The following is a 24,016-nucleotide window of genomic DNA, read 5'->3' on the forward strand; positions in this document are numbered from 1 at the left end:
ACACCTGTGGCCAGAGCCCCCAGTCTGGGACGACAGAAGAATGTAACAAGGTAGGGGCTGGGGGCTCTGCCAACCCAGTGGCCTTCGACCAACAGAGACGCAGGCACATCCCAATTGCAGCAGAAACTGAGAGGTCTCTGCCAGCTCGGATCCACTGCTGCATGGGGATCAGCCACTCATTTGTCGCTAAGACCATTCCCACGTCCTGTGTCACAGAACCACAGGATGGTGGGGGCTGGAAGGGGCCTCTAGAGACCATCTTGCCTAACCCCCTGCGAGAGCTGGCTCTCCTCAAGCAGGTTGCACAGAGTCATGTTCAGGCACGTTTTGAATGTCTCCAGAGAAGGAGACTCCACAGCCTCTGGGCAGCCTGTCCCCGTGCTCTGTCACCCTCAAGGGAATGAAGTCTTTACTCATATTCAGATGGAACCTCCTGTGTTGCAGCTTGTGCCTGTTGCCCCTTGTCCTGTCAATGGGCATCACTGAAAAGAGCCTGGCCCGTCCTCTTGACACTTCCCCTTAAGATATTTGTAGACATTGACAAGATCCACTCTCAGTTTTCTCCTCTCTATGCTGAACAGCCTCAGCTCTCTCAGCCTTTCCTCATAAGGAAGATGCTCCAGTCCCCTCATCATCTTCGTAGCTTCTATTGGACTCTTTCCAGTAGTTCCCTGTCTTTCCGTGTCATGCCAGGGTGGTGTGGGATCACACAGCAAGAAGAAAGATCTCCATGGACAGCCATGAGTCAGGCTGTACCTGCCACCCTGCTCAGTGCTGGCAGTGTCCCACCACACTCACAGCCTGCCTGTGACCAGCACCAAGCCAGGCAGCATGATGGTCTAAGTGAATAAGAGCAGAAGATGACTTTGCAGCACTAGCCAGCACTTCTCTGCAGCTGGATAGTCGCTGGTGGCAGTGTTATCAGGAAGTCACTGCTGTTTGTTGGCACAACCTGTGCTTGTCAAATGACCACCAGCTAAATCTGCCAGCCCCAGGGCAGCACAGGAGCTAGTACTGATGAAACAGGGAAGTGAGCAGTGGCCATGCTTCTTGCTGGTGCCCTGTGGCACCAGCCCAAAAGTGAGCAGTGTCACACGAACAGAAGGGGAAGGTCATAGAGGCCACAGGTTTGAGGCAGTATCTGGCTCTGGAAGAGCAGGCAGATCCTTGAGGGCCCGGAGTGGGACCAAGTTATTCATGCTGCTGATGCCATGCTTCTTTGCAGAGTACCAGTCTCTCACTAAACCTGCTACTCTGTGACACAGCCCTCAAACCTCTCTGCTTGCAGGTGTCAGAGGTGCTGGTTAGTTTCGTTTCCCTCATCTGCTCCCTCTCATACCATTATTTGTTTTCCTGCCCTGAGTGCAAGAGCTTTTTGGCATAGGTGGCAAGCCTGGTTGCTACCAGCTGCACAGAGAAGTGTAGAGCCCACCACTGCAGTGGGCAGGTGCACAGCATGCTGAACAGGCAAATGCACCAGCTGGGCTGTCACTGCTGCTTCCAGAGAGCTCTTATCCGCTGTTCGAAAGGGAGCTGGACAAGGGGCACTCTTGGCCCTGAGATTGCTGCTGAGCAAGGAGGATGACAGCAAAGCCCCAGACCCCGCTCCAAGCTTCTCTCTGGGCTCCTGCTACCACATCCAGGGAGATGGCTTTCTTCACACACACCATGAAAACTGCACAAGAACCTATGTCTTAACAATTTATTTCTTTCTCTCTCCTCAGAAAACACGGTGCCCCACGGTAGCAAGGTTATTCCCCAAAGACAATGCAGAAGATGAGTGGATCCCCTCAGAACAACAAGTCAAGCAACATGGGAAGTAACCTGCTAGATATGGGTGAGGGTGGGAGCAGCTTCATAGCTGGAGTCTTCATCCAGGCCATGAATAAGAAGATGAGTATCTATGATGCCATGATGAGGGGGCTCCTGACACCAGGCACGGCCCTGGTGCTGCTGGAGGCACAGGCTGCTTCAGGGTTCCTCACCGACCCCGTGAAGAATGAGAAGCTGTCGGTGAAAGAGGCGCTGACTGCAGGACTCATAGGCAGAGATTTTTATGAGAAGCTCCTGTCGGCAGAGGGGGCCGTGACAGGGTACACAGAGCCATACACAGGACACAAGATCTCCCTCTTCCAGGCCATGAAGAAAGAGTTCATCGTCAAGGAACATGCTATCCGCCTGCTCGAGGCCCAGATTGCCACCGGTGGCATCATCGACCCCGTGCACAGCCACCGCCTCCCCGTGGAGGTGGCCTACAAGCGTGGCTACTTTGACCAGGAGATGTGTCAGTTTCTTTCTAACCCCAAGAACCAAACAAGAAGTTGCTTCGACCCCAACACACATGAAAACCTGACTTATACACAGCTCCTCCGCCGCTGCGTGCCCGACCCAGACACGGGGCTGCTCATGCTGCATGTGATGGACAAGGGCTCTGTGCTCTACCAGCTGAACAAGGATGCCCGCAAAGCCCTGCAGGACGCCCGCACCACCCTCAGCGTGGGGCTCTTCCAGGGCCAGAGCGTCACCGTCTGGGAGCTCCTCTTCTCCCGCTATATTCCTGATCACCAGAGAGAGGAGCTGTTGAGGAAATACAAGGCGGGGACGGTCACCATCCCGGAGATGATCACCATCCTCACCACCATCATCACCAGGGCAGAAACGGAAAAAAGGGATCTGAGCTCATCCACAGTTATACCCAACAACGAGGTGAGAACATCACAACCAGTTCAGGATACACAGTCCCAGGAGCAACAGTTGAGAAAGTCCTTAAAGTCTGCAACCATCTATGTCACTGCTGGTGAGTTCCAGGGGCAAAATATTTCCTTGCTGGATCTGCTCTTTTCCAAATACATCCCTCAAGGGAAGCGGCAGGAGCTGCTGGAGCTGTACAGAGCAGGGATACTGACCACAGAACAGGTGGCTACTGTGGTCACCACCATCATAAACAGAACAGAATCTGCAAATGCCATGCTCATGGCAAGTGCCAGAAGTCCACACAAGGCGGTGACAAGAGCAGAGGAAAATGGAGATGATTTTTCAACACAAGATGAACAGCTAGATAACATCTTGAAGTCTACCACCGTTGATGTGCCAGCTGGTGAGTTCCAGGGGAAGGAGGTCTCTGTGTGGGACCTGCTCTTCTCCGACTACATCCCTGAGGAAAAAAGGCAGGAACTCCTGGAGCTGTACCGTGAAAGGGTATTAACTGTGGAGCAGATGATAACTGTTGTCACCACTGTCATTAAGAAAAAAGAAACTACAAGCAGAAAATTCCTAATTGCAGACAAAACTTCTGGCAAGGACACTGTGTCAGCAGCAGAAGAGAAGGAAAACGACTCCACCAAAGAAGAACCATGGGAAACAGCCTTGAAAACCACAGTTGTTGACGTGGAGGTTGGAGAGTTTCAGGGCCACAAGGTATCTGTGTGGGACCTGCTCCACTCCAAGTACATCCCCGAGGAGAACAGAAAGGAGCTCCTGGAGCTGTACCAGGCAGGAGAGTTAACCCTTGACCAGGTGAAAACCGTTGTCAGCACTATTGTAACCAAGGCAGAAGCAGCAAGGGCAGAGCAACTGGCAAATGCGAGTAGTCCAAGAGCAGAGTCAACAGTCGCAGAAGCTGAGCACACCTGCTGGCAGGACAGGACCTGGGAAGAGACCCTGAAGTCCACCACAGTTGAGATGTCAATGGATGAGTTCCAGGGGAAGGAGGTCTCTGTGTGGGACCTGCTCTTCTCTGACTACATCCCTGAGGAGAAAAGGCAGGAGCTCCTGGAGCTGTACTGTGCAGGGACACTGGCCTTGGAGCAGTTAATAATTGTTATCACTGCTCTCATTAAGAAAAAAGCATCTACAGGCAGGAAATTCCTAATTGCAGTCAAGACTTCTGGCAAGGACACTGTGTCAGCAGAAGAGAAGGAAGATGACTCCACCAAAGAAGAACCATGGGAAACAGCCTTGAAAACCACAGTTGTTGATGTGGAGGTTGGAGAGTTTCAGGGCCACAAGGTATCTGTGTGGGACCTGCTCCACTCCAAGTACATCCCCGAGGAGAACAGAAAGGAGCTCCTGGAGCTGTACCAGGCAGGAGAGTTAACCCTTGACCAGGTGAAAACCGTTGTCAGCACTATTGTAACCAAGGCAGAAGCAGCAAGGGCAGAGCAACTGGCAAATGCAAGTAGTCCAAGAGCAGAGTCAACAGTCGCAGAAGCTGAGCACACCTGCTGGCAGGACAGGACCTGGGAAGAGACCCTGAAGTCCACCACAGTTGAGATGTCAATGGATGAGTTCCAGGGGAAGGAGGTCTCTGTGTGGGACCTGCTCTTCTCTGACTACATCCCTGAGGAGAAAAGGCAGGAGCTCCTGGAGCTGTACCGTGCAGGGACACTCACCATTCAGGAACTAGTCAGCACCACCAGCAGTATTGTGACAGACAGCAAAGAAAGGCATCTTGCAACCCTTCCCCAGCAGACAGTGGATCTCCTCCAGTCTGAGGGCTCCTACATTACTTTTGGCCCATTCCAGGAGCAGAGGGTATCAGTGTGGGAGCTCCTCTCCAGCAAGCAAGTCTCCGAATACAAACGAGAGGCACATCTCGACACTTACGGCACAGGAGGGCTGACCGTGAACAAGATCACCATCACCACTACTGTCATCATAGGCCCACAGCACAAGAAAAGACACCACTAGGACCACTAGCATCACCCACCCCAGAAGAGGAGCGAGCTCGTGGAGTAGGCATGGCCTGGGCACTTCTGAGAGTTTTCTTCCCACGTAACTCAGTTGAGGGCAGGAACAAGCCGTGACAAACCTGTGTGCAGAACGGGGCGGGCGCTGGTTAAACTCCTTGCTGTCTCAACTACTACTTTGCTGAGATTTCTTTTGCCCAACAGAGCTTTCCTGGTGGCATTGTGGGGAGGGTCCAGGAAGGCTTGTGCCAGCAGCTTTATGCCGTGCACACACAGGCACTGACAAAGAGAAATGCAGGGCCAGCACCCCAGTCAGATGGGTTGGAGGCTGCCACAGATGGGAGCAGGCAGAAACCCCAGTGCAGGAGCTGCAGGCAGCACAACTGGCAGCCCCAGAAGAGCTGCAGAGGGACAGACAACCTCTGCTCAGGATAGTCGGGACCCTGGCCCTGATGAACAGTAAGCAGCAGGGGCAGCACATGTGGCTGTGCTCTCCCATGGGACATTTAGCTCTGACCTGTCATTCAGCTCTGCTGCTGCAGGCTGGGGTCATGGGGGGCTGTTGGGCTGCTGGAGCTCACTGCACGTGAGCACTGGCGGGGAGAAGGGTGCTGGTGCCAGGGCTCTGATGCCTGCAATGGTGATAGGCTGCTGGGTGTACTCGCAGGAGCGGCAGTGCTTCTGCAGGGCGAGGACACCACATGCAGGGCAGGACTGCTCCCATGTATGCCAGGGGAACCCTGAGTCACAGAATCACAGACTCACAGAACCACAGAATGATTGGGGTTGGAAGAGACCTCTGGAGATCATCTAGTCCAACCCCCTGTCCAAGTAGGTTCTCCTTGAGCAGGCTGCACAGAGCTGTGTCCAGGTGGGGTCTGAATGTCTCCAAGAGAAGACTCCACAGCTTCTCTGGGCAGCCTGTTCCCATGCTGTGTCACCCTCAAGGGAAATAAGTTTTACCCCGTGCCCATGAAGGCCACTACCCATCACAGAGGGAGAAGCACCCATGGGAGCACCCCCATGCTGCTCAGTGGGGGTGTGCAAGTGTGGTTCCCTGCCCCACACCCCTGCGTGCACGCACAGAGCTATGGGGACGGAGGTGTGTGCCACAGAGCTGTGCATGCTTGCGCTGCAGAGCCATGTGCCACAGTCACACACACACGTGTGCACAGAGCCACAAGCGGGGCTGGCCATGCCATGCCCTAGGGAGCCCTGTGCTGTGGGGGGGTGCCAGAGGGGGCACAGGGAACAGCCTGCGGGGTGTGTGTCTATGTGTGTGTGTGCGCCTGTTACCGGGCTCTCTGTGTGTCTGTGTCTCTGTGTTTCCTCGTGCGGCCCCATCTGTCTGTGTGTGTCCGTGTCTGTGTGTGTCCGTGTCTGTGTGGTCCGTGTCTGTGTGTGTCCGTGTCTGTGCCCACATCTGTGCCTGTGTGTCCATGTGTCTGTGTGTGTCCATGTCTGCGTGCCCCGGTCCATGCCTCTGTCTCTGCACCAATGCGTGCCCGTGTGTCACACAGGCTCTCCTGCCTGTGACACCGCGTGTAAGACAGCTGCTGCCCCCTGCCGGCACGGTGTCCCAGGGACACGGTGGCCGAGCCCTGAGCCGGGCCCTCGGGAGAGGCTGGGACCGCAGCCCATCCCTCAAGCTGGCCGAGCCCTGAGCCAGGTCCTGAGCCTGCCTGAGCCCTGAGCCAGGGCCTGAGCCGAGCCCTGAGCCTGCCTGAGCCCTAAGCTGAGCCCTGAGCCTACCCAAGCCCTGAGCCGGTCCCTGAGCCTGCCTGAGCCCTGAGCCAGGGCCTGAGCCGAGCCCTGAGCCTGCCTGAGCCCTGAGCCAGGACCTGAGCCCTGAGCCAGGCCCTGAGCCCTGAGCCAGGGCCTGAGCCGAGCCCTGAGCCTGCCTGAGCCCTAAGCTGAGCCCTGAGCCTACCCAAGCCCTGAGCCGGTCCCTGAGCCTGCCTGAGCCCTGAGCCAGGACCTGAGCCCTGAGCCAGGCCCTGAGCCCTGAGCCAGGCCCTGAGCCAGTCTGAGCCCTAAGCTGGGTCCTGAGCTGAGCCCTGAGTCGAGCCCTGAGCCTGACCCTGAGCCTACCTGAGCCCTGAGCCTGCCTGAGCCCTGAGCCAGCCCAAGCCCTGAGCCAGGCCCTAAGCCAAGCCCTGAGCTGGGCCCTGAGCCCTGGGCCTGGCCCTGAGCTGGGCCCTGAGAGGGCGTGAACCCTCAGCCTGTCCCTTAGGCAGGCCGAGCCCTCAGCTGGGGCCTCAGCCATGCCTGGGCCTCAGGCTGCGGACTCATGGCTGCCCCACACCACCTTCCTGGCAAAGCTGCTATCCACCTCTGCACCCCATCCTGCCTGGCACGGCCGTGTCAGTCCCACGCTGGTGGAGGCCTGGCTGCCTCACAGCCCACCTGCAGCCCTGGTGCTGCTCAGCCAGGGACGCAGCTCTGCCCAGCAACACCTTGCACCGCCTGCGGAGACAGGCTGAGCCTCACACCAGCACCACTTGCTACCTGCTCCCAGGCCGAGGACCCCCAGCATGGCCCCCTGGTCCATGCCCCTACAGTGGATCCCCCCAGCCTGGCCCCCCCAGGATGAGTCCCCGTAGCCTGGGCCCAAGGCACCCTGAGGCCCTCCAGGGTTCCACAGACTCCGGTACAGCATGGGGCCTTTGGGGCCTCCACAGTCTAAGGTGCACAGCTCCAGCCCTGACGAGGGCACCCAGGCCTGGCCCTGTCTTGTCGTCCTGTGGGGTCTCATCAAGCCACCCAGCAGGTCCCCACAGACACCCGCCTGAGGCACCCATGCCCATGGGCTTGGTCCTGAGCACGGCACGGCCTCCCTGCTGCCCCCTGCTATGCACACAGGGCCGTGGCACTGGGGCCAAGGGGCTCCACGGGGCTCTGGTACACACAGGGTTGTGTGCCCCAGCCCTGTGAGGCCTAACTTGAGATGGGGAGCGGCACCCCACTGAGCTGCAGGGCTTTGCTCTGCTCTGGAGCTCACACACCACACCATATGTACTGCCTTGTCAGCTTTCCACTCACAAGGGGACAGGGAGGATGCAAGCCAGTCCTTTAGCCAGGGACAGACTTCCCAGGGATGAGCCCCACCACGAGATCATGCTGCCCCAGGGGATGGTGACATGTTTTTGGGGCCTGCTCAGCTCCTGAAAGCTGCAAGGGCTGTAGCCCCCCCAAGAGCTGCGGGCAGGTTCAGCCATCCTGCTGGGCACGTGGCCTGTGGTCTGGCTGGCACATGGCCAAAGCCACAGTAAGCACAGCCCACAGGGAGAGGCTAAGGGGCACTCCTGGATGCACCCATGGTGGTGGGTGCCACTGGAGAGGGTTTCAGATGCACAGAGCTCTGAAGCCACGCAAGAACACTGGGATAGCCAGGCACACAGGCTGTCCCTGGGGCTGGCTGAGTGGTGTCATCCCAGCCACCCTCACGTTACACACATGGACAGCCATTGGAGCCCTATGTGCCACACAGAGCCTGCAGCCCTGGGGCATGGCCTGCAGCAGGAGCACTCATCCCTGCTGGGGAGGCATAGGAAGGTGCTGGCAGAGGTTCTCATGTCCCAGGGGCACCAGACCCACTCCATCAGAGAATCATAGAATTACAGAATGGTTTGGGTTGGAAGGGACCTTTAAAGATCACCTCGTTCCAACCCCCTGCCATGGGCAGGGACACCTTCCACCAGACCAGGTTGCTCAGAGCCCCATCCAGCCTGGCCCTGAGCACTGCCAGGGATGGGGCACCCACAGCTGCTCTGGGCAGCCTCTGCCAGGGCCTAGCCAGCCTCACAGTGAAGAATTTCTTCCTAATATCTGACCCAAATCTCCCCTCTTTCAGTTTAAAGCCATTCCCCCTTGTCCTATTGCTACAGGCCCTTGTAAAAAGTCCCTCTCCAGCTTTCTTGTAGCCCCCCTGTAGGTACTGGAGGTGCTCTAAAGGTCTCCCTGGAGCCTTCTCTTCTCCAGGCTGAACCACCCCACCTTATCAGGGGAAGCTTTCTAACAAAAAGACTGACACAGGGCTAATATGGGCATGCAGCAGCACAGGGACTTCCCAAACTTTTCCACTTCACTCCGCAGAGGGAATGGAGTTGCTGGAAACTACTAAGAGGACAGCAGAGAACAGAATACCATCTCCTGAGGCGTCCATTCTCCTATCTCTCCCATCCCGTGAGGACTCAGAGAAGCATAAGAACGATGAAACTTAAGGAAGGACGGAGTAAAGCCCACAGATGGAGAGACGACCAAGATGGATGGCATACTAGTTGGTAGTGGAGAGATGTATTCACCACCTTTTTCAGCTCAAGGGTTGAGGGTTATTGTAGAATCCAGTATGAGGCCAGTTTGGGTTGAAGGACATAATTCTGTGTATTCTGCGTAGCTAAGCTGAGGAACTCCCTGCTGCAGGATGTTCTGGGTGCTAAAAGTTTCTATGGATTCAAAAAGCATTTGGAAAAAGCCTTGGTGGAAAATCCATCAAGGGCTGCTAAATAACAAGAGAGATTGTTATTTCAGTAGCTCCCAGAGACACAAACCCCCGGGGCCTCTGAGGACATACCAGAGAAGTGCTGGTATGTGCTTCCCTTGTTCTCACACTGCTTCCTACACACTTGCTGTTGGCTGATGCCAGGTTACAGGGTTGGACAGGCCATGCAGATGCAGCCCCCCTCTGTGTCCTTGCTTCTTGCAGGGGATTGGCACCAGCCTGTGCCACTGGCTCTGGGGTGGACTGAGGGACCTGGATTGTGTAGGCAAACAGAAGATGGTGGGCAGGAGGACTCAAGCAGCCAGGGTGGTAAGGCTTCTGAAAGGAGTCGGCACCAGCTCCAGCCTGACTGGGGATCCGAGGCTGGGAGAGTTCCAGATGGCTCCCTGGGACTCAGATTGCACTCCCACAGGAAGTGCTGAATTTCCAAAAAAGAAGCTGAAAGAAAACAGGACATTGTGTAAGGGAAAAGCTGCATACATTTGCATAGTTATAAGCTGGTTGCATAACTGAATGCATCTGAATAGTATCTGAATACTCTTTGGAGGCATGGGGGCAACTGGGGAAAAGAAAGGGTCAGGCAGCCTGAGTGTCGGCTGCCCAGGCCCGGCAGGAACATCGCACCTCAGTGGACACACTGGGTAACTTTGCAGTTTCATGGGAGAAAACTGGGGTTGAGAGCAAAAGCCCTGGGACCTGGCCTGCTGGAAAAGGAACAGGAACCCAGCAAACCCATTGCTATGCCCACAGGCCAAGCAAAACCACAGCCACGAGTGGAGAAGCAGGTAAAGCGCCCACAGCACAGCAGCTTTCCCTGCTGAGCAGTGGTGTTCCCCACCCATGGGGCCACAGACCTCCATGAGAGTGCCCTCAAGTGCAGGACACAGAGCCAGCCAGGCCCATTACCCAGCTGGAGCGCATCAGCCCACCCACCCAAAGCAAATGTGGCTGGCAGGGTGTTCCTGGATCAGCGTGCCTGATCCTTGCTGGGCAGCAGCTTTCCACAGAAATCTTTCTGCAAAATGGGCAGACTCGCTATACCTCTGCTCTGGGAGCTCGTTCCAGTCTGCCTTCTCCAGCGGCTAGAAACATCCTTCTAGTTTTCAGACGACTCAGACCAATTTCCTTGTATGCAAAACCCATCCATCAGTTTAAGCAGATCACCTCCTGCTCCAGTGTTTTTCACTGATAAAGCTACCCTGGGCAATCTTATCTCCCCTCAACATCTGTTTTGACAAGATATCAAGCTGGGCTGCTCTCATCTCCTCTCTGCATTCCCCCAGTCATCTCAGTTGCTCTTCTCCGCACCTTTTCTACAACAAATTCATGTTTTCCACCATGGCTGGTGCATGGTCTGTAAGTAATGCTCTTTAAAACAACAACACTGGCACTATCTGCCTCTTCTGGAAATACATCCCAACAGAGCTAAGAATGCCCCACGTCTTCATGGCCGAATTACATGGCAGCCTATATTCATCCAGAGATAGCTGAACGCATGTAGGCCATTTCCTCTTTAATGACTCCTAAATTGGAGGCCTAATTTATGGCATAAATGTTTGTTCAGTGACTCCAGGGCATGACTTTGAATTTTGTACCATTCATTTTCCTCCCATGACTATTAGTTCCGCCTTCAATGTCACCCGTTGCCCCTGAAAGCTGTTCCAGCCTTCTGCTCCACCATTTCACGATCTCACCTGTTAGCTAAGCTCACTGACCTGCACCTGATATTTTATGACAAAGTCATTGATAAAAATATTAAATTAATTTGGCTCCTAGAGCCCATGTTCTCACAATTCCTCTTTCAGCACAATCCAATCTCCTAGTGGCAGATAGGACATGGGATGTGTCTACATCTATGTGGCAGCAAGGCTGCTACGGGAGACAAGTTATTTTTTTGGCTTCACTACTGTTGCAATCCGCTGTTGTGTGCAACTGTCTTGATTTTGTCTTAACAGCACAAGGGGTGTGAGAGTGTGTGTGTGTGTGTGTATTAGCAACAGAGCTCTGCAGTGTCTCCACCAACCTTTTTCCCCAAACACCAAAGGTAACAGCTAACATCATCTTCATGCTCAGCTGAAAGTCTGTTTCTCCTAATGAAAGTTTTTACCTCAAAGATAAAAAGGAACAAAAGATATTGTTATGATGAAAGCTCTGCTTAATATTCCACTTAACTGCTTCTACTTCTTTTTCCTAATAAAAGGTCAAAAACCTGTTTAAAGGCTGTTGGAGCAGGGGATTCCCCAGCTATAGTGTAATAGCCCAGGCTACACTTAACTCCTTACTGCTGTACTCTCTCCTACTGTGGAGAGAGAGTTTCAAACTGGCTGCAGGGCTCCAGCAGCTGAAGCATTTCATGGCACCGTCCCACGCAGCCACAGACACTGCCTGTCCCTGCTTCCTTGCATCCATCCAGCATCTGAGAGGTGGGGTAGGGGAAGAGCCCGGAGCTGGCCAGTTCTGCCCAGGGAGAAGGGGATCTTTCAGGAGGTTCTATTGAGGCTGCATGTCCTGCAGAGCAGTGGAGCTGCAGAGGGAGGCAAACCAGGAAGGGACCTAAAGTAACTGGCTGAGATTTACGAAAGGAAACTATGGCCTGAAGAGCAGGAAATACCCTGGCAGCTGAACACAGGAGGCTGGGATATGGAAACACTGGCGGTGGAGGCCGCCGCAGCCGCACACAGCACAGGCTGTGCTGCTGCACTGAACATGTTGTCCTCCACTGAGACCACTACCTGCAGCCAGGCTTCCCTCTTTGTGAAAGAGGCCAGGAGTTGGGAAACTCTGATCAAGTCCCCTCCAGGGCTGCAGAGCAGCATTGAGCCCTTCCAGCTGCCTGCAGGAGCCTGCCAAGAAAGGGAGAGCAGGCAATGAGGTCTGACATAAACCAGGCGCCCTTTGTGCATGACCAACTACAAGCAACGAAGAAAATAAAATCAGCCTTCTCTGGTGGGAGTACCAGTCAGAGCAGCAGCCTCACGCGCTCTGACAGCTGGCTCTTGCAGGGCAGTTACTGATAGTGCTCCCAGGGCTTTGACCCCCACCTCCCTCTGTCATCCCTGCCCTTGACCTTGCTCCCCTTCACCCCTCACTGACCCTCTGTGCCACAGCTCCGGGCTCCCTCCCTCCACCCCTTTGGTCAGACAGGGATGCCCTCCTCCCTCCCAGAAATGCCTCTCTGCCTCTGACCGCTGGGTCCAGCTCCTCCATCACTCAGGGCCTGTCCTGCAGTCCGTGGCTGTGCTCTCACATCTGCAGATGGTCAGACAGCCACTGCCCCCCATCCACTGCAAGCAGCCTTTCCCTCTGCTTAGCTCTGCCCATCAGCCTGGCTGCTGTCCCCTGCATCCCCCTGCTCCCTCACAAATGGGTGAGCCTTCCCAAGCAGCTTCAAACCATCCCATTTTTAGAATCGAGCTGTGACCGTTTGCAGCAAATGCCCTCATCCCAGCACACACCCACACACTGCACCCTGTTCCTGCGGTCAGCTTCACCTCTGTTTACGCGGTGCACTGTTACACACGCTGGCTTGCTTTCCACTTACGGAAACACTTATGGAAGAGCTGGGTATGCATTTCCTGCACTGTGTGGGAGCTTCCAGTGGGAACACAGGCAGAGCTCGAATGAGTGGGGCTTAGACATTACAAAAGTCTGCAGCCCCTCACCAAGCTCTCTGGCCTGGCCTTTGCCCTTGCCCTGAGATTTGCAGAAGTATGTGCCATCCCAGGGGTGACAGTGGAGATACTGTCAGCCCTAATAGCTGTAAGAAGTAGTTTCAGGAAACTGCTCTGCCTTATTCCCAGGAAAGCTCTGATCCTGTGGCATTAAATGTGTGCTGGCCTGCCCTCCTGCGAATTCACACATCTAAATTACATTAGCAGGTTACACACTGGTGTAGGTCATGCCTTTGTGAAGGGCGTATGTGGGGAGCTGCAGAACAGAGGAGGTTAGAGCCTGATGTATTAACTCAGTAAGCACAAACAGATTCCTGAGAGGCTATGTACTGGCCACATGTTTTCCCTGCAGATACAAAAAACAAATGTGCTGAAAGAAGACAAAGCATCAGGGAAGATGTTTGTCAGCTTCACAGAGTCAGTCTGGCACCTAGACTGAACCTCACACCGTAACAAAGTGCAAGTTGTTCAAAAATTGACGTCATTCCATCCCAGCCCTACCCATCAAATGCAGATAAAAATAGCAAGCCAAGAGGGGCCTCCTAGCAGGGAGGGGAGGCAGGGAGACATGGAGCTTCAGCCCAGACCTCAGTATCATAAAGACCAGTGTTCTGCAGGAGCCAGCGCTGCCCTAGCCCTGCAGCAGGCTTGCTGGGCAGCACGATGTGGATGCCCTGCTCCTGCTCCTGCTCCTGCAGGGTGGTCCCAGCTGCATGGCATCACCTGCAAAACCCAGATTCTGCAGAGCATTCTGGAAAGGAATAAAAGCAAACTAACCCTGAAAAGGGTTCAGAAATCCCCTCAGATGCTGGCAATTTAAAGTCAGAGCACACTTAAAATTATACATATCTGGGACCCACATTAAATAAAACAAGGAGCTCCTGGCTAGCTGCCCACGACTGCAAGATAAACCCCTCAGGACTGCCACACTTTAAAGCAGCTTTCAGATCCTTTGCACTCCTCCAGTCATACCATGACTAAAAGCACGGCAGTGCAGTTCAAGCCACAGTCCTTGAGGTAGCAGTGCCCCACTTACCTGGTGAACCTGAATGAGACCAGAAAGAAATCCCAGTTCCACATCTCTGAGGGCCACCTTGCCCAGGGACTGCTGAGCAGAACTGGTTTGTTCTCCCTTCGAGACAGTGGAATAGAAGAACTCACCCCAAGCAGCAAATCTTTCCTGCCTCACTTCCCGCATGCAGGAATCCTGGATGGAAATCAAAGCCTGTATTTTTAGACCCATCATCTCACTGCCTGAGACCCCTAACCTCCTTAGCCAAGAGCCCCAGCCCAAATGGAGGCACTCCAGAGGTGTTCCTGTACTCAGAACAACCAAAGAAACAGAACAAAATTCACAGAAAGAGGCAGCAGCAAGCCACATGAGCTGTGTGTCCAGCAGCCTTCCCTCTGTGGCACCATGCTGACCTTCCACAGGGTCCGTGACTGCAAACTGGTGGTAGGATGAGGTGAGACAAAGCAGAGGACCAACCTGAGAGAGGCCTGGCAGATGGACAGGACAAAGACTGTGACAAAAGGTCTCTGCAGCATGCCATGCGCTGAGGGATCCCCAATGGAAACTGCATCATAGGGGCTGGTGGAGGAGATGGAAGCCAGCTCCTGGCCCAGAGAAGGGCAGGGCTATGATGCAGAGCACATGGCTCCAGGCAGGCAGAGACCTGGGCTTCAAACGCACGTGTGGAGCAGAGCCCTGCCTGGTCTGGTGGACATGAGGGCCTGTCTGTGCGTTACACTTCAACAGCATCCAACGGGCAATGTTTGGCAGCAGAAATCCAGGTTTGGGCCCCTGCTTTACCACAGCCTGCTTGTCTGAGCCTGAGTGGGACAGCAGAGCCCTGTTCTCACTGCAGAAAAGACGGATTATGGGCACAAGCCTGCTGTTTCCTGGGCACAGGCAGGCTGGGAGGTGCAGCAGCCTGGTGTGTTGAATCTCCCTGGGACAGCTGCCTTGGGGCAGGGGTCGAATGCAGCGCAGGATTCCCGCACTGCCCTGTCCATGGGTGAGTTTGGACTTCACAGCTAAATGGCTAACAGCTTGAACCCTGGAGAACAACCGAGGACAGACAGCTGGTTCAAGAGGTTATGTTCAGTACAATAGTGTGGAGGCCACCAGGATGGACCAGGTTTCTCCTGCTTGTTGGCTATGTGACAGTCAGGACAACCAGTGAGTGAAAGACTGTATGACTTATGCCTGAAAATGAACAGTCAAGACAAATATGCTCTATTATGTGTTATCCGGTACAGAAAAAAGAAGTCATAGAAGGAAGATAAAGAAGTTTGCTCTGATGTGGATGAGGCACTGAGGATGAGGGGGTGAGGAAAGAGGTACTGGGATATAGGGGCATTGTCGGGCTGGGGATGAGGGGACAGTGATGATACAGAGGATGATCACTGCTGTGAGAACATTCACCGATTCTGCAGTACCTCCTGTCATTCCCGTCATGTGTCCAAAGAAGTCAAGGGTACCGCACGTTGAGAACACTGCACTCAAAGTGAGTTTGAACAGAGAGATCTAGGACCTAGCCGGTTCATGCTGCTGGATGCAATTTATATACCTCAAATGAGCTTAAAGACTTGTGTATGAGCTGCCCAAGCACTGGGCATGGGCAGGGACACAGCAACATTCGGCTAAGGACATGTCCAGCACATGTCAAAATGAAGACACCAGAGGTCCACAAAGAACATGTGAAGACCAAAAGTATTTCTTCTCCAGAAAGCATGGAGCAGTAGGTAGCAGGAGAGCAACTCCTGTGAGTCAGATCTAAGCTCTACCTATCCCTGCATCCTGATTTTGCAAGTTGCTAAGAGTGGATCCCAAGAGGAAGAACACAAGAACCAGAGCAGGGACCGAGCAATATTTCATCAGTTGCAGACTCAGCCTCTGACAATCTGCAGCTTAGAGGCCTCTTGAGTCAGAGGCTACATCTGTGTCTTTGTGTTTAATAGCCCTCAATCAATTTTTCTCCCACAAATTGGCCTAATGGCTTTTAAAATCCTTCTCTACTTCGGCTGCTGTAGACACCCTATAGCAATGAATTCTACCATGTGTCACCCACAAACATTTTACCCCAGGAAATACTCAGTAAAAAATTACTCCCATTCATGTATTTTACAGCTCTTACCTCGCCTTTTCATCAGGCATCCCAACTACCATTTTGAGTGAAATGGTGAATAACCATTCCTACGTGCTCCCTCCATGCCATTAGTGCTGCTCTCAGTCTGTGTATCCCCAGCTCGGCTGTTGCTTTCCAAGCCGTTAGTTTAATGTGAGACCTTGTCCACGCTTTTGATACCCCTTCCTGTGTCACAAGAATCTGCGCAGCTCTTCACAGCCAGCTTTAGAGCTGACCGTCCTGAATAGTTTGGTGTCATCAGCAAACTCTGCCAACTCATTGTTCATCCCTTTTCTGGATTGTTTGTGAACGTGTTGAAAAGCAGTGCCTGGTACAGAGTCTGCCTTAGGTACTGCAGAACTCCTCCGGCCATTTAACAGTTGCGTTTCTCCAAACCTCTCGGGCAAATCTCTCAGCCTGGCAATTTGTCACCATTCATGTTATTGATTTGTTATACAATCTGTTCTTTTGTCGCCTCATTTTGAGGCAATTCCTCTGACTGTCCTCCTGTAAAGAAAGGCTTCCTACAGAGTAAATGCTACAGCAGAAAACAAACGGCTTTTTTTACTATAGCCCCATCTCTCCAGTGACCCCATTTAGACCCTCATCATCCTCAGGCTCTACCTATCTTCTGCTCAGGTTCTTGCCTTCAGTGCTTCTGAGCGCTGCTTTTTACCTTTTGGCCAGTTGTCAAAATCTCTTTTGGCGTATCTTCCTTGCTCAGACAGAGCTTTTACTGGCAAAGGATGTCTGTTCAGACTGGCAGATCCCCCCCCACTCCCAGTACAGGCTGCCCCCTCATCAGGTACAGACAAATTGGCAGACAATTGGCAAAGCTGCAACAGGGAACCAGAGTTGGGTGGCTGTCATGTGAGTGCCATGGGGGACTGCGGAAAGGTGGCTGGGGCCCCAAGATGTGCTTTTGTAGTCCAGGAGGTGATGGTGGGGTCTGCCAGGGTCAGCACAGGGCTCACCCTGACAGCCTTCCAGCAGGGATTTACCAAGCACACTCAGACAAGGGTATGCCACTGGTGCGGGCAGCAGCAGCTCAGGCCCTGCCAAAGCACCCATGGCAGTGCCACACAGCTGTAGCTGGTGGCACCAGTTACCCTGGTGCCGCTGCCAGAGCAGCCCAGTTGGCTGCCAGGCAGGACCCGGTGGCTGCCTGCGCAAGGAAATGCCTCCTGTTGGTTTATAGCGTGTTTCAGGGAATGGGATTTTGCATATATTATCTGGTGTGTGCCATCAGCACCTCCTTGCCCCACAGCCACCCCTCACCCCGGTCCCTCTTGGGTAACCACACTGGCCAAAAGGAGTCACGATCTGGAAGGATTGAGCATCTCCCAGAACAGCGAGCTGGCACCAGTGCTTATATGGAAGCAGGGTGGAACAAATAACAAATGTGCTGAAAGAAACCAGAGACGGCCAGAAAAAGAAGAAAAATATCAAAGGAGCCAGAAACTTTCTGGAGGAATGAAAACATCTGTAAGACTTCTTGCTCAGAGCTGGTGAAGCACTTTCTGGGTGGGCAGGGGAGCCCAGGCAGGAGGTGCAGCCCCAGCACCCAGCAGCGGCTCTGGGGGGAAGATGGCGAGAAGGTGACACTAAAGGGAAGGGCTGCTGGGGCGGGGGGACTCGGAGACCCCGCCGGGAGGGAGCTGGAAGGGCGGCAGATGCCTGGAGGGAGGCCGGGGAGAGAAGATGGCCAGGCATCGGAGGTGGGACAGGCAGGTGGCTCAGGCCCGGCAACCGGGGCTGCGGGGCGGGCGGGACAAGCCCCGGCGCCCCCGCCTCTGGGCAGGGTGCAGGTGCGGCGAGCAGCCGAGGGGTGCGGGACGGAAGCGCCGGGCCCCGCGGGGGCGTTGCGGCCGCGGGCGGGGCGCGGGGTCCCGGTGGCCCATCCCCGGGGCCGGGGGGGCGCGGGGCCTGCCCGGGGCCCCTCCTGGCGGGGCGGGCCGTGAGCGGCCGCACGTCCGGAGTGGGGCGGGCCGAGCCCGGGCCGGCCCGGCGCGGCGCTGTCAGCCCGCGGCACGACTCGGCTCGGCTCGGCTCGGCTCGGCTCGGCGCGGCTCGGCGCGGCTCGGTACGGCTCGGCGCGGCGCGGCGCGGCGCGGCTCGGTACGGCTCGGCTCGACACGGCGCGGCGCGGGGATGGCGGTGCCGGAGCCGGACGCGCGGCTGGCGCAGGAGAAGGAGGAGGAGAGCGAGGAGGAGAGCGAGATCCTGGAGGAGAGCCCCTGCGGGCGCTGGCAGAAGCGCCGGGAGCAGGTGGGCGCTGCGGGACGGATGCTGCTGCTGCTGCCGCCGCTGCTGCTGCCGCTGCCGCCGCGGCCGGCTCCGGCGGGGCCCCGGGCACGGGCAGCCCTGCCGAGACTCGGTCGGCGCCCGCGGGTGCCCAGGGCGAGTGGGGTGGCCGCGGCCGGAGGCCGCTGCGGGGAGCTGCTCCGGGGCGGGGAACGAACGGCGGGGAGCGGCCGGAGGCGCGGGGTGCCCCGGTGCGGGCTGTCCCGGTGCGGGGAGCCGGGCTCGCCGTGCCCCAGTGCGGGCTGTCCCCGTGCGGGGAGCCGGGCCGTTCCCCCAGGGCCCAGGCGGGAGACGGGGGTACCGGTAACCACGGGTCGCTGGCCAGGCAGCTCCTGTGGGAATGAGGACTTGCCGGGAACATCGTAGGGCACGGCGGTGGTGGGGGCTGGCCCCTGCATCCCTGCCTCTAGGGCTGGAGGACCCAGTTCCTCCTCTCCAAACATGGGGTTTGGACCATTTCAGCTTATCTTTCTAGCCCAGGAGCTCAGCACAGCCGTCCCGCAGCATGTCCACCATGGTTTTGTGGCGCTCCTATCATCACCCACTGCCCTCTCTCCTCCAGGTGTGTCCCCCATATCAGTGTAATGGCCATCTGCCCCGAAAGTGGAGGCTGAATCTCCCTGTCTCTGTCAGGGCACCCAGGAACAGGGACCAAAGTCAGGGTATAAATCCTGGCCACAGGCCAGGGTGGGACAGCACACATAGACAGGCATCACAGGCACTGTCGGCTCCCAAAGGGTAAAAGGGCCCATCCTAAGGCCAATCCTGTTCTTTATCTTCCCACCGCCACCTGTTAAGGACCTGTAGGTAGTCCATAGTGCTCTACTCTGGCTGCAGGCTGCCTGTATTTTAGGCTGTTTTCCCAGTCTGGGCTTTGCTGAGATCTTGATAACCTACTAATGCCATGAGCACCTGCCCTTCTTGTGTCCCTCTGTGCTTTCTGGTGCTTCCACACCCCAACATCACCCTTCAATCTCCTTTCTTACTACCTCACCACCTCTGCCTGACATCTTCTCTACATCAGAGCCTTGCATCGGGGTGTACGTGCCGCATGGCTGGTGCCTGAGCCTTGTCCCATGGTGTGCGTGCCATGTGGTGAGTGCCAGGACCTGACACCATGTTCAAAATCCCGTGGCTTCTTCCCCTGCTACTTCTTGATGCTCCTGGAGTATCGGATCCCACCCATGTGGCACATCCAAGGTGTTGGAGCCAGCTGTATCTTTGTTTTGTGTTGTTTCCTTGATATTTTTTGGGATGGGCTTTGCCAGCATCCATCATCAGCCATCCCTCTGTCTGTGCCCCACATCTGACAGCTTCAGCTGCTGGTGTGGGTGTTGCAGTGTGCCCTCCGTGCCGCAGGTACAGACACAGCTGACGGACACACCTCTGCCTCTCTCGTGGTCTCTCTGCCAGGGTGGCTCTGCAGGACAGCTGAAGAGGTGAGGAAGGCTGTGTGGAAAATAGTTTTTTAGCTGAGAATACCCTGGTGCTCCTGTAATTAAAATGACCTCCACTGTATGTTGGAAACAAGCATCAGGATGGAAAGGTTTGGTGTAGGTGCTGGATAAGGCCTGTAATTTAATTGCATCTGACCTGTAGTTGCATGATCTTTTTTCAGACAGTTCTTGGATCATCTGTGTTAGTCCATGACCTACCAAAACAGCCTGAAACCCCTCGTTGTCCTTGGCAAAGGAACGACTTGAAGCTCCTTTCTGATTTGAACAACCTCCGGCTATTTTGACTTAATGGTGACATTTAACGATGAGTATTTTAATATTTAATTTTGACAAGGGAGTTTTCTGGAGTGGTGTGGCAGTGTCTGGAACTGACCCTTGGAGGTTTGTCCCCCTGTGCAGTGTGTGGGAGAAGTAGAAACAAACGTGGAGCGCAGCCCCATCCATGACATTTCCACACAGATGTTTTGGTAATTGGCTGCTGTGCCATACTCTCCGTCTGCAGGGAGTTTTTCATGGCGGAGAGGTGGGAAGGGTGGACTGGCCTTTCCTGACCGCTGCAGGACAGCAGGCAGTGGCAGGTGGTTGGTGATACTGCACATCACGGTAGTGAGTTGCAGCGCTGCAATCCCATCTTTGGCAACATAAGAGACTTGCTGACTGCTCACCAGGCTCGTGTTGCCGTGCTGAGGCAGGGATGCATCCCTCTGAGGACACAAGCGTTCAGGTGATGGACCCAAAGGAGAGTGGCCTGTTAGCAAGCACAGGGCTCAGGGCTCAGGTTCTGTACAGCTGCCATGACAAAATGCATGTGAACTTGAACAGGGAAGTGATAGTGCTGCCTAAATTGCAAAGTGAAGGAAGTTTTTGTAAGAGACTAGTTTGTTGCAAATTCATAGATGCTCAGTTACGTACCAGGAAGAAAGAACACCATTTGCTGTCTGTAAGCTGTCAATATGGTTATCTTCCAACATTGATGAACAGCCGTTCCATTTAACCACACTCCGATTGCCGTAAGCTATTCAGGTACTCTTACCAATGGGGATTTTCCCTCACTATCCTGATGATTCATTAGGATTATTTATTCTCCTCAATTTGCTTTTGTCAGAACACAGTCGAGTCCTGTGTGGGATCACTTGATCTATTGTCTTGCTGTTTTGAGAATGGGTCCAGAGAGGTGGGAGAGCTGCCTGTGACCTACCATCTCTGCAGCAGGCAGAGAGAGCCAAGGCACATGTCTTGGAGCAGTGTCTGGAGCCTGGAGAGCTGAAGTGGGCAGAGGCAAGCACCCCATTCAGCGTTTTAACGCTTAAACCGTGATGCTCAGTAGTACAGGTTTGAAGCAGGTTATGATAAATTGCTAATGTGTATGCATTAATTACATGTACACAAGGACTACACCTTTGTTTTTGCACAACTATTGTACCCGTACTCCAGCGGGAGAACGCAGAGCAGCGGCTTATGACCCCACTGTGCATTATTAAACCACATATGGACGCAACAGCTAAAATGTGCTGTGATCTTAATGCTGCGCTGGGTCTGGCCATGCCCACCAAAGAAGAAAACACTTCACAACTTCCTTTGCCTATTTATAATGCATATATTCATGATGAAGCCACAGATTTCCACAAGCAAAAGCATTTAAATTATCTCTGCAACCTTTGTGAAGAAACAGTCATGTGAATTCTTCCTGTTCAATGTCAGCACAATCCATGTTCTGCCTCTTCCATTTCTCTCCCTGCTATTAGTGTGAAAGTGCAGCAGAGGAATGCTGCTGTTGTAGACTTTTCCATGTAGGAAGATATATTTTTTTTCAGTGTTGGTTTGATGACTTCATCTACTTTTTCCACCCACCCTGTGGAGTAAGAGTAGCAATGAACAAGAAACTTGGTTTACTGCTTATGTTAAAAGTTTTGCAACTTTCTTTGTCTGAATAGTTTCCTGAATGAACCCTAGTACCTTGTTACTCAGATCAAACTGTTTTTGTCCATGCTGCTTTGCTTTTGCAAACCCTTTACCCATTTGGAAGGGGGACTGTTATGACCAGTAGATACTTGTTGACTGTGAGGTTCACAAGCAGTGGTACCACTGCACCACGTCCAGACCATTATTTCAACAACCTCTCCAGCATCTGTCCTGTCCATCTCCAGGTGTCCCACCTGTCAGTTCTGCCCATGGTGCTCCCTGCACGCTCTGGGTTGCCTTTGATATTCCTCAGGGCCCTTTCCCTTTGGGTGAGAGCATGTGCTTGCTGCAGCAAAGCTCAGCTGTGGTTCGCAGGACCACATTTTAGAGTTGCTTCTCTGCTTGTAACTCTGCCATTGCTTCTGACACGGCGTTCTGCTTTGCGGTGCTGGCAGCTCCAGTGCAGCTGCTGATGGCTAAACCAGGGTTGGTTGCATTTTTGCTTGAAATCGTCCATTGCTCCCCTTTTGGCCACCTTGTTTAGTAAAGGGGTTAATGACTGAATGTGTAGTGGTACAGAGCCCTTGAACTATGAGCTTTAAGTTCTAAAACCAGCAGGATGAAAGAAAGGAAGAAGGGAAACAGTAACAGCAAGAAAGTGAAGCAATGCTGAAGCAGAATTTAAAGAAAAGAAAGTGATATTAAACAATCTGCAAGAAGGGGAGATTTTGAAGTGTTGCTATAGGTTCCCACAGATCAGAAAATTAAAACAAAATATGGAAAAATAATCTAAGCATTTGAACACACTGAGAAGCAAGGGGTTTCCCTTTTTTTAGGTATTAATTGTATTTGCAGTTTGCAGTAAAGATAGCTGGTTCTGTGATAGATTATTTGGAAAGCATCCAAGTATTTAATATTTGCCACCAGTTATTTTTAAAAGCTGCTTTGTTGCCAGCCCTCCCAGGAGACTAGGACTTGAAGTGTGTTTTGTTGTGAAGTGCTTTTCCAGAGCAAAGGGGATCAGCTGAAGGACTTGGCTCTTTCTTTTCATGCCATCTATTTTTTTTTCTACCTCTTACTAGTTTTATGGCTTTTTACTTACTTACATAAAACTTACTAGTTTTATGGAGTAAACTCCAGGATGAGTTTACTTGTGAACACACCGACCTCAGTTGTCAGGCAGGTTAATATCCTAAGGCTTTGCTCTGTGTTCCAAACAGGAGGTGGGGCACCCCAGATGGTTTTAATTGAGGACATTTGTGAAAGCAACGTGAAATTGGTTGAACTAAGGTGGCATAATTCTCAAAGCAGATAGCGAAGTCCTCTTCTCGGCATGTATTCTGTGGATCTGGCAACAAACAAAACTTTGCATGCTAGATTTAGTGTCCTCCTCGTTACCCTTCTAGTTTGTGTGGGCAATGTGCAGGGACTGTTTTGCCTTTTGCTTCAGGTTCGCTCCCTGTGCTACTTTCTCTGTTTCAAGGATCCTTTAATCCTTCATCATCTTACCCAGTCATAACAATCCTCTGCCTTGTTCTCACTGCTGGGGAGGGAGGTGACGTCAGCGGAGTGGTAAAGGTTAGTGCAGAAACTTGTTCTTTTTCATGTGGTAACATGCTCTTCTATTCCCATTCATATGCTCCACAAGAATGCCATTCTGTTTGCAGCTCGTTGCTCCTGGGCAGCAGCTTCTAAGGCACTACCTGTCTGCTCTAGCCCCTCCACCGTGTCCACGAATGCATGCAGCTCAGCATTTCCCAGGCTGCTCCTTCTGTGCTCCCTCCAAACTAGACACAAAAGAGAAGTATTATGAATACCACCATTCCCCATGTTGTGTGTTCCCTTTCTTGTTTTTAACCAAGCTTTTTTTGCCCTTTCATTTGTTTTCCCATGCAGGTATTTTTGTTTACAGTGGTCAGACATTGTATATGAGACTTGCAGGCTCACACACATTTTGTGTCTCTTGTCTCCTTCCTCCTTTGATGTAACCAGAGAACAAGCACAGGTCCCAGAGGCTTTTATGTTTTACTACTGGGGCAAAGGGGGTGTCCCACAGTCACGTTACAAAATGGGTTAAAAGATGACTGAATGCTCATTGGTTGGCTCTTCCACCGGACAAGTTAGCATTTGACAGTAATCACGTGGAAGGCAGTGTTTTAGCATTCCCCCATAGCAATCAGATACTGGTCAGCAAGGTGGGTTTTGTTAGCTTTTCATTGAAACTGCACTGCTGACAGCTTAGCTGTTCAGCCTGGGTTTGCTCTGTGCCAACACAGCAGGAGGGCAAATCTCTCTCCTGGCACAGTCAACAGGGTAAATCACACCAAAATCCTGTTAACTGGTCTAATTCGTACTGGTCGCT

The 24,016-nt window shown here is 53.6% G+C and overlaps 2 protein-coding genes across 6 annotated transcripts in view; both read left to right on the top strand.

The window, feature by feature from the left end:
- The window catches only part of EPPK1 (epiplakin 1), a 55,364-nt gene extending 45,739 nt beyond the window's left edge, over window positions 1-9,625 (top strand). The window contains exon 2 of the mRNA XM_080378722.1: window positions 1,747-9,625. Within this exon, the coding sequence (XP_080234848.1) occupies window positions 1,747-4,689 (2,943 nt within the window). The 3' untranslated portion in view covers window positions 4,690-9,625. The remainder of the gene's footprint in view (window positions 1-1,746) is intronic.
- Window positions 9,626-17,898: 8,273 nt separating this feature from the next.
- Window positions 17,899-24,016, top strand: part of NRBP2 (nuclear receptor binding protein 2) — a 47,049-nt gene continuing 40,931 nt past the window's right edge. The window contains exons 1-3 of one of the 5 annotated variants that reach the window (XM_080381686.1): window positions 17,902-18,259; window positions 19,655-19,734; window positions 19,914-20,043. In XM_080381686.1, coding sequence (XP_080237812.1) covers window positions 20,041-20,043 — 3 coding nt within the window. In that variant the 5' untranslated portion in view covers window positions 17,902-18,259; window positions 19,655-19,734; window positions 19,914-20,040. Of the gene's footprint in view, window positions 18,260-19,654; window positions 19,735-19,913; window positions 20,044-24,016 lie in introns of all 5 variants that reach the window. The other 4 variants (XM_080381687.1, XM_080381685.1, XM_080381684.1 and 1 more) reach the window with 4 other exon arrangements.

The sequence above is a fragment of the Falco punctatus genome, assembly GCF_963210335.1.
Source record: "Falco punctatus genome assembly, chromosome: 3".
Lineage (NCBI taxonomy): Eukaryota > Metazoa > Chordata > Aves > Falconiformes > Falconidae > Falco > Falco punctatus.